This window comes from Salmo trutta, chromosome 11 (assembly GCF_901001165.1).
Source record: "Salmo trutta chromosome 11, fSalTru1.1, whole genome shotgun sequence".
Lineage (NCBI taxonomy): Eukaryota > Metazoa > Chordata > Actinopteri > Salmoniformes > Salmonidae > Salmo > Salmo trutta.
In genome coordinates this window covers 7,830,254-7,840,613 of record NC_042967.1, presented here as the reverse complement: position 1 = coordinate 7,840,613, position 10,360 = coordinate 7,830,254, and the positions used below count along the sequence as shown (strand labels likewise).

The following is a 10,360-nucleotide window of genomic DNA, read 5'->3' as shown; positions in this document are numbered from 1 at the left end:
ACTTGTGTCATGCGATCTCAGGCCCCAGAGCCTTAGCAGGGTATTTGGGGGTTTGAATGACTGAAGGAGTAGAATTTTTTTGGTAGTTTGTGTAAAAAATGTTTGTAGTTTGTGTGGAATAATGTTATTTTCCCTTCCCCATAACGGAATAAAATGTTATCTTGTGCATTTTTTCACCCCGTCCACTGGGTGGCGGCAATACATCTTTTGCTTAAAATCCGCCACAAAACCTCACCGAAGAAGTAGTAAACGGAAGTAAGCGTTGACCATTTACAATTTTCACGTTAGCGGTTTTGTTGTTGTTATTTAGATATTTATTTACGCCATGGAACTAAAAATATTACTAATTTAACTGCACAGCATCACATACTTTCCCCAGGTAGTCTTAAATTTGCGTTGGAGACAGGACTTGGTTGATATTGTCTAGGTAAGCTAGCTGCAAACGTTAGCTAACAATGGCTGACTGTGTGGTTTTTCACACTCAAATAGCCTCCATCATGGAGGTGCTAGCGAATGCAGCCGTGGCAAACATCTGTAAACTCGTAGACGACGACTATGCAGTGTTTCGTTTGGAAATAACTCAAAGCCAGAAAGAAAACAGGGCATTGCGTAGGAAACTACAGATATTTGAACTGAAGGTGGCACGGGAGCGCGCAGAGAGGGCAACGCGAGAGCGCGTCCTCGCCAGTCGTCCCAGTAGTGTCAAGATCCTCGACCGGTACAGAGGAATGGCAAGAGGTACATTTTGCAAGGCAGAGGCTGCGGGGACTGTCGCCCCGTTGCCCTCTGTGCATGTGTCTTTCGATGTGGTTAACCAGAATTGGATCTTGGTCCGTTTTTGGATACTATGCAATATTTTACACCTGATTACTTAGCTATCTTGCACAAAAGCTATCCCCCAAATGAGCTTAACTGAAACCATTCTATTTATAGCGCGATTGATTATGTTCCATGCATCACATTGTGAAAGTGAGTAAATAATAGCTAATGTAGTAAATCAAGAATCTGTTTAGAATATGATATTGGGTCATTCCATTTGATTTCAATCACTTTTTGACCACACCCCTTTTGAGTTGAAAAAACAACGTATTTATCAACGTATTTGGTCATGGTAGAAGTGGTCAGAAAGTAACTTTTTGGACCTGAATACTAAAACATTTAGGAGATAGATGTGCTCAAAGTCGACCCGTTTTGCATACACCGCCTTACCATGGGACATCTGTTTTCATCACTGGAAAAGATAAACAATTGAGTTTTATATAATTTAAAAGCTTACAAACAGGGTTGTTAAACTATCTTATAATTTTTTAATTAACTTTTTTTTTAATTAAGAATGGATTTTATTTTTTTTACCATTAACGTCTATTTAAAAATGTGTAAAATCAGTCACTTTCTTAGAACAGTTAATTTCTGACTACTTCTATCATGGGCAAATATATATGGAAGTTTAGCCCAAATTACAAGGTGTGCAGTCAAAATATGATTGAAATTAAATGCAACGACCTAATATACTGCTCAAAAAAATAAAGGGAACACTTAAACAACACAATGTAACTCCAAGTCAATCACACTTCTGTGAAATCAAACTGTCCACTTAGGAAGCAACACTGATTGACAATACATTTCACATGCTGTTGTGCAAATGGAATAGACAACAGGTGTAAATTATAGGCAATAAGCAAGACACCCCCAATAAAGGAGTGGTTCTGCAGGTGGAGACCACAGACCACTTCTCAGTTCCTATGCTTCCTTGCTGATGTTTTGGTCACTTTTGAATGCTGGCGGTGCTTTCACTCTAGTGGTAGCATGAGACGGAGTCTACAACCCACACAAGTGGCTCAGGTAGTGCAGCTCATCCAGGATGGCACATCAATGCGAGCTGTGGCAAGAAGGTTTGCTGTGTCTGTCAGCGTAGTGTCCAGAGCATGGAGGCGCTACCAGGAGACAGGCCAGTACATCAGGAGACGTGGACGAGGCCGTAGGAGGGCAACAACCCAGCAGCAGGACCGCTACCTCCGCCTTTGTGCAAGGAGGAGCAGGAGGACTGCCAGAGGCCAAAATGACCTCCAGCAGGCCACAAATGTGCATGTCTGCTCAAATGGTCAGAAACAAACTCCATGAGGGTGGTATGAGGGCCCGACGTCCACAGGTGGGGGTTGTGCTTCCAGCCCAACACCGTGCAGGACGTTTGGCATTTGCCAGAGAACACCAGAATTGGCAAATTCACCACTGGCGCCCTGTGCTCTTCACAGATGAAAGCAGGTTCACACTGAGCACGTGACAGAGTCTGGAGACGCCGTGGAGAACGTTCTGCTGCCTGCAACATCCTCCAGCATGACCGGTTTGGCGGTGGGTCAGTCATGGTGTGGGGTGGCATTTCTTTGGGGGGCCGCACAGCCCTCCATGTGCTCACCAGAGGTAGCCTGACTGCCATTAGGTACCGAGATGAGATCCTCAGACCCCTTGTGAGACCATATGCTGGTGCGGTTGGCCCTGGGTTCCTCCTAATGCAAGACAATGCTAGACCTCATGTGGCTGGAGTGTGTCAGCAGTTCCTGCAAGAGGAAGGCATTGATGCTGAAGGCATTGATACCTGACTGGCCTGCCCGTTCCCCAGACCTGAATCCAATTGAGCACATCTGGGACATGTCTCGCTCCACCCACTAACGCCACGTTGCACCACAGACTGTCCAGGAGTTGGTGGATGCTTTAGTCCAGGTCTGGGAGGAGATCATCCGCCAACTCATCAGGAGCATGCCCAGGCGTTGTAGGGAGGTCATACAGGCACGTGGGGGCCACACACACTACTGAGCCTCATTTTGACTTGTTTTAAGGACATTACATCAAAGTTGGATCAGCCTGTAGTGTAGTTTTCCACTTTAATTTTGAGTGTGACTCCAAATCCAGACCTCCATGGGTTGATAAATTGGATTCCCATTGATTATTTTTGTGTGATTTTGTTGTCAGCACATTCAACTATGTAAAGAAAAAAGTATTTAATAAGATTATTTCTTTCATTCAGATCTAGGATGTGTTGTTTAAGTGTTCCCTTTATTTTTTTGAGCAGTGTATTTTATTCTAACTAAATTCTTGATTTACTGCACTTCCCATTATTTACTCATTGAAAACAATGTGATGCATGGAACATAATCAATCAATTGTATATCAAGAAGTTCTGAAAAGTGTTATCTTACATCCTTGCCAATTCTGAATCGTGTCAGTAGTGTATAATATACCATTAAGCATTGACAGTAGCTAACCTAACCACCTCTTTATCCCCAATCACTCTCTCAGGTGAAGGACATCTCACTGGAGGCCAAAGGAGCTTTGTGAAGCCAGTGGGACACAATACATGGAGAGATGACCAACCAATCACTGTTGATGAGGGGAGTGGAACCTCAACCCAGCACGTTATCATGGTAGAGGTTAGTGTAATAGTGTTGCATGAAATATTAGTTACTTTGTAAATCAAATGTGGCCGTTTACTACCGGATGGCTCCACTCAGGTATTCACTGTCTTACATGTACATCCTCATGTATCTGCCATAGGGGAGCTTGTGAGACTTCTCTATGACATTGTTATCCAATTCAACTCATGTACCTGTGATAACCTCCTCTCTTCTTGTGTCAGTCTGCAGATGCAGAGGCTGCAGGTCCTGGGGTCAAGCTGGAGAGGTCTGAAGGAGAAGAGGACCCACGGCACAGCAGAGACACCCAGACTCGAGTGGCGGCAGAGCCCCATGTAGCCACAAAGGACCCCCCCACCATCGCCCCAGCGCCGCCCAGGACCCGACACAGAATCACGGAGGTCAGTGGAACGCAGAACGCCGTCCTCAAGTCAGAGACAGACACGGATACTTTAACTGTAACACACAGGCTCTTACACACAGGATCTGACCACAAATCAGACCCAGAGAGACTGGGGAAGGGGCCATTGCGCTATCCTCCTGCTCCCGGCACAGAGTACTTACCGGTATTTCACCAGAGCCAGAGGATGGTTCATTCCCGTGGAGATGGTGACGCGTTAGACACTGGTGGTGATGATCCGTCTTGTTCTTACTCTACAGAGATGGACCCTGGCAACATATCCTTGGGTTTAGAAACACAGACTGATCTGTCTAGAGAAGACTGGAACCAGTACAATAGTGGTCTATACTCTGAAGGGTCCCTAGATAAGAAAGGGGAGGGTCTGGTCATAGATGAGGTGACTGTGAAAGTGGAGGGCGATGCTCCTCTGACATGGAATGTAGACAAGACTCACTTAGGAGAAGGATACTCACAAGGCAGAGATTTCTTAGATTACAGGGAAAGTTTGGAGACAAATCCAAATGTCACGACCCACTCTCCTTTACACACAGTCAGGGATCGCGAGTCAGTGTCCACGTCGATGGGACCTTCCGATTCACACAACCACGTCCTTTTCGATCAGGTATTGAACTCAAAGGGCCAAAGGGCCAAGGGGAGGGGAGGGGGAGCAACATCAGGCAATAGTAAAGAGAAACGGTTCCTCTGCATGTTCTGTAACAAAGGCTTCAGCTGCCTCCAGAAGGTGGAGATCCACCAGAGGGTCCACACAGGGGAGAAACCCTACAGCTGTATGCAGTGTCATATGCGCTTCGCTGAGGCTGGCAACCTTAAGAGGCACCAGAGGGTCCACACAGGGGAGAAACCCTTTGGCTGTACCCAGTGTCACATGCGTTTTGCCCAGGCTGGTCACCTGAAGAGACACCAGAGGGTCCACACAGGGGAGAAATCCTACAGCTGACCCCATTATGAGAAGAGATTATCCTGGAAGAGGTTCTGAGACGGGAGCTACCACCAGCAGAAAAAACATTCCACTCTATAACATAGAACGCAACCATTCCTCTCAGTAGCTTCTGATGTTAAGTTGAAACACTGCATTAAAGATAATGATTAATTTTTATTGTCATCAGAAAATATCATTTGACATAACGAGAGTAATAGATTTCAGTGTTGAATATTGCTGGGTAGAATATTGCATCCAGACATTGTGTGATATACACTGAGTGCACAAAACATTAACACCTGCTCTTTCCATGACATAGGCTGACCAGATGAAAGCTATGATCCCTTATTGATATCACTTTTTAAATCCACTTCAATCAGTGTAGATGAAGGGGGGAGACCGGTGGAAGGATTTTTACGCATTAAGACAATTGAAAAATGGATTGTGTATGTGTGTCATTGAGGGTGAATGGGAAAGACAAAATATTTAAGGGGTATGGTAGTACAAGTATGGCTTGTGTCAAGAACTGCAACGCTGCTGGATTTTTAACGCTCAACCGTTTTCAATGTGTATGAATAATGGTCCACCACCCAAAGGACATCCAGCCAACTTGACAGAAGAAGAAGCATTGGAGTCAACATGGGCCAGCATCCCTATGGAACACTTTTGACACCTTGTAGAGTCCATACCCAAATTGAGGCTGTTCTGAGGGCAAAAGAGGGCGTGCGCAACTCAATATTAGGAAGGTGTCTGTTTTGTACACTCAGTGTATGAGGCATATATAAGCCTAAAAAGTCTTACATAGTGTTTTTGTTTTTAACATGTATTGACTCAGGGTTTGAATACTTATCTAATCAAGATATATTCTGTTATTTTTTTAAATCATAAAAAAAGTCAAATATTAGAATTTTTCTTCCACTTTGACAGAGTATTTTGTGTTGATCATTGCCACAAAAAAATACAATTAAATCCATTTGAATCCCACTTTGTCACACAACAAAATGTGGAAAAAGTCAATGATGTGAATACTTTTTGAAGACACTACTTCATTTCTATAAGGTCCTATATTGTGCTTGAACTTTCAAATCAAATGAAAGTTTATTTGTCACGGGCGCCGAATACAACAGGTGTAGTAGACCTTACAGGCTCTAACCAATAGTGCAAAAAAGGTGTTAGGTGAACAATGGGTAAGTAAAGAAATAAAACCACAGTAAAAAGACAGGCTATATACAGTAGCAAGGCTATAAAAGTAGCGAGGCTACATACAGGGTTAGTCAGGATGATTGAGGTAGTATGTAGATATGGTTAAAGTGACTATGCATATATGATGAAGAGAGTAGCAGTAGCGTAAAAGAGGGGTTGGCGGGTGGTGGGACACAATGCAGATAGTCCGGTTAGCCAATGTGCGGGAGCACTGGTTGGTCGGCCCAATTGAGGTAGTATGTACATGAATGTATAGTTAAAGTGACTATGCATATATGATAAACAGAGAGTAGCAGCAGCGTAAAAAGAGGGTTTTGGGGGGGGAGCACACAATGCAAATAGTCCGGGTAGCCATTTCATTACCTGTTCAGGAGTCTTATGGCTGGGGGGTAAAAACTGTTGAGAAGCTTTTTTGTCCTAGACTTGGCACTCCGGTACCGCTTGCCATGCGGTAGTAGAGAGAACAGTCTATGACTGGGGTCTTTGACAATTTTTAGGGCCTTCCTCTGACACCGCCTGGTGTAGAGGTCCTGGATGGCAGGCAGCTTAGCCCCAGTGATGTACTGGGCCTTACGCACTACCCTCTGTAGTGCCTTGCGGTCAGAGGCCGAGCAATTGCCGTACCAGGCAGTGATGCAACCAGTCAGGATGCTTTCGATGTTACAGCTGCAGAACCTTTTGAGGATCTCTGGACCCATGCCAAATCTTTTTAGTTTCCTGAGGGGGAATAGGCTAAATGATGTTCACAAATGCCTATTTCATTACTTCCATTCAACTACTTAATTTTTTCCCCCAAGACACTTGTATTGAGAAAATTAATGCAGTTTATCAAGCAGATTTGTAGTGGAGACATGTGCATGTGGTGGTTTTCATATGGTGTATTTCAAATTAGTTTATGTTTAATAAAAACAAAATGGGACTTTTCATTCTAATACTTTTTTTTATTATTATTGAGACTATCTTTAATATACATCGCATCTGATCTCACCCTATTCTGCATAAGCACGACTGCACATTATAACAAATATACCTACGCATACCGGCACACTAGCAAACACCTACTGTACACGTCAAAATAGTTTAGTCAGGTTTGTCTGATGATTCCTTTTGACTTATCATAGCTGACTCATATATACCCACAACCACATTTATGTCCACCATGATGGGTTTAACAACAGTGAAGTCATTCTATAACTACAGTATAGGACTCATGTAGTGGGGATGGATAAACACTCCATGTTGAAAGTGTGTTTATTATCTGTGTGTACGTACCTGAGGGAGTGTATGTCTGTGTAATCTGTATCACCTCTCTATTCAAGGAGGGGGGTCCAGAGGTGATGCGGGTGAAGGAGGTGTGTGAGGAGGGTCTGGGGAACCCTGAGGGGACCATGGTCATGGAGGACAACCAGACTACACCTCCTCCTGAACCCACAGAGGAACCAGCTGAGCAGCACAGGACCACACACAGTCTCACTGAGGTGAGCCCACTGTGAACTACTGTCTGACTGGTATTAGGTCAGGTCTTGATACATTTTGTTTTAAGTGTGGGATCATACCTTTTGAATTAAAAAAACAGAGTGTGAAGTAATCAAATCAACTAATATGTTTGCATGGTACTCATAGCAGTCCCTCATTGTCCAATGAGAAGATGCTCCAGAGCAGGGTGCTAATACCAGATTTCTTGATCCAACATCCTCTCACTCTGTATCTCTTACAGTCAGTAGACATGGAGGATGGGAAGCCTGATCTGCTGCTGGTCAAAGAGGAGACAATAGAAGATGGACCAGAGAGCATTGATCTGCTGAGTGGACTAAAGATGGGGGAGCAAGGTAAGAGAGGCATGCATATACAGAACATAATAGATATACATCAATGGGAATAGTGATGCATCTACATAAAATGAAATCAATACAAATTGTTACATAAAAAAACACACATTATAATGTATGAACTTGACCAAGTAATTGACAAAAGAAAATCCATATGTAGAGTTCTCTGCCATGTTTATAAAGTCTATTTTCTAACCTCTTCCTGCAGGTGATTGGCTGGAGGATAACAGAGGAGACTGGCCATCTTGGATTCCAAGACCCAGACGGGTGCAGCTAAGGGCCCAGGGGATGACACCATTGAAGCAGGCCAGGACCAGAGGCGACAGTCAAAACTGTAACTCGGCCACTCAGGAACATTCACTGTCTTCTAAGCAACTCCAGTGTAGATTTGTCCTTGTGTTTTAGGTTATTGTCCTGCTGGAAGGTGAATTCATCTCCCAGTGTCTGGTGGAAAGCAGACTAAACTATGTTTTCCTATAGGATTTTGCCTGTGCTTAGCTCCATTCTGTTTCTTTTTTATCCTGAGAAACTCCCGTCCTTAATGATTACCAGCATACCCATAACATGATGCAGCCACCACTATGCTTGAATATCGGGAGAGTGGTACTCAGTAATGTATTGGATTTGCTCCAAACATAACACATTGTATTCAGGACAAAAAGTGAATTGCTTTGCCATACTTTTTGCAGTATTACTTCAGTGCCTTGTTGCGAACAGGATGCATGTTTTGGAATATTTTATTCTGTACATGCTTCCTTCTTTTCACTCTGCAATTAGGTTAGTATTGTGGACTAACTACAATGTTGTTGATCCATCCTCAGTTTAATGGCTGTGATAGGAGAAAACTATGTAACTGTTTTAAAGTCACCATGGTCCTCTCCGGCAACTGAGTTATAAAGGACACCTGTATCTTCGTAGTGACTGGGTGTATTGATAAACCATCTAAAGTGTAATTAATAACTTCACCATACTCAAAAATCATGTTAAACCCTATTATTGCACACACAGTGACTCCATGCAACTTATGTGACTTGCTAAGCACATTTTTACTCCTGAACTTATTTAGGCTTGTCATAACAAAGGGTTGAATACTTATTGACTCAAGACATTTCAGCTTTTCATTAATTTGTAAACATTTCGAAAAATATAATTCCACTTTTACATTATGGGGTTTTGTGTGTAGGCCAGTGACCAAAAAATCTAAATGTAATCCATTTTAAATTCAAGCTGTAACACAACAAAATGTGGAAAAAGTCAAGGGGTGTGAATACTGTATTTTAAGGAAGTGAGCTAAGCTAATCTGTCAAAGGAGGGGCAGAGGGGGGAGAGAAAATGAGAGAGGAGCAACCTGGAGTGCTGGACAGGAGGGAGGATGTAAATGATGCATTGAATGCACCATTTACCATGGCAGAGATGAAGACAGCAATAGGCAAGGCTGGGTTAACTTCACCTGGGAAAGATCAGGTTTGCTATGTCATATTGGCCCATCTCAGCGATGAAGCGCTGGATAATGTATTGGGCCTGTACAACAGAGTGTGGGAGGAAGGGAAACTACCGGCCAGCTGGAAGGAGGCAGTAGTGGTAGCAATCCAGAAGCCCAACAAGCTATCGGCCAATAGCCCTAACATCTCATGTATGTAAGAGTATGGAACGCATGATTACGGAGAGACGAACTTACTTCCTGGAGAACGGGGTTAATATCGCCACGTCAGAGTGGGTTCAGGAAGGGGAACTATGGACACAGTGCTCTGCTTAGAAGCAGAGGTCAGGAAGGCCCAGGTCAACAAGGAGATGGTTGTGGCTGTCTTTTTTTGATGTGGAAGGCGTATGATATGATGTTGAAGGAGGGGTTGCTAATCAAGCTTGACCTTATGGGTGTAGAACGGTCAACTGTTAGGAAGGTCTATCCAGGTGAGGGTGGGGAAATCTCCATCAGGCAGCTACTTGGTGGATAACGGTACACCGCAGGGGAGCGTGATTTAGTCCTCTTTTGTTCTCAATCAATATCAATGATGTTTACTCAGGTATGGCCAGATAATGGAAGGTCTTTATTTGCAGATGATGGGGCTTAATGGAAGAAATGTATCATACACAGTTCTTTGGGATAGGGGGCGGTATTTTGATGTCTGGATGAAAAGCGTGCCCAAAGTAAACTGCCTGCTACTCAGGCCCAGAAGCCAGGATATGCATTGGATAGAAAACACTCTAAAGGTTCTAAAACTGTTAAAATAATGTCTGTGAGTATAACAGAACTGAAATGGCAGGCAAAACCCCAAGGACAAACCATTACAAAAATAAAAGAAATCAGCATACCACTGATTTCAATGCCTGGTACTTTTATAATAGGGCGAAATCATCACCGATTACAGTTCCTAGGGCTTCCACTAGATGTCAACAGTCTTTAGAAAGAGTTTCAGGCTGGTTTTTGTAAAAATGAGGGAGAAGTTGTAGTTTTTCTAATGGCTCCCATTTTGGCTGTAGTGTTTCCAAGCGCATGGCCGAGAGAGCACTTTCTTTATCTCAAAGGTAAAGACAATAACGATTCTCCGTCTTAAATTTTGTTTATTTGCGTATTAGGGTA

General features: G+C 43.4%; 1 protein-coding gene across 2 annotated transcripts; it reads left to right on the top strand.

Annotated features, from left to right (window-relative positions):
• Positions 1–3,389: 3,389 nt before the first annotated feature.
• LOC115201900 (zinc finger protein 235-like) lies at positions 3,390–7,449 on the top strand. 2 transcript variants are annotated; one of them, XM_029765783.1, is made up of 3 exons: positions 3,390–3,425; positions 3,632–3,808; positions 7,270–7,449. In XM_029765783.1, the coding sequence occupies exons 1-3, from the start codon at positions 3,417–3,419 to the stop codon at positions 7,441–7,443; spliced, it is 360 nt and encodes a 119-aa protein (XP_029621643.1). In that variant the 5' UTR covers positions 3,390–3,416; the 3' UTR covers positions 7,444–7,449. The 2 variants fall into 2 exon arrangements, with proteins under 2 accessions (XP_029621643.1, XP_029621642.1); XM_029765782.1 differs by lacking the exon at positions 7,270–7,449 and having other exon boundaries at positions 3,632–5,230.
• Positions 7,450–10,360: the final 2,911 nt, after the last annotated feature.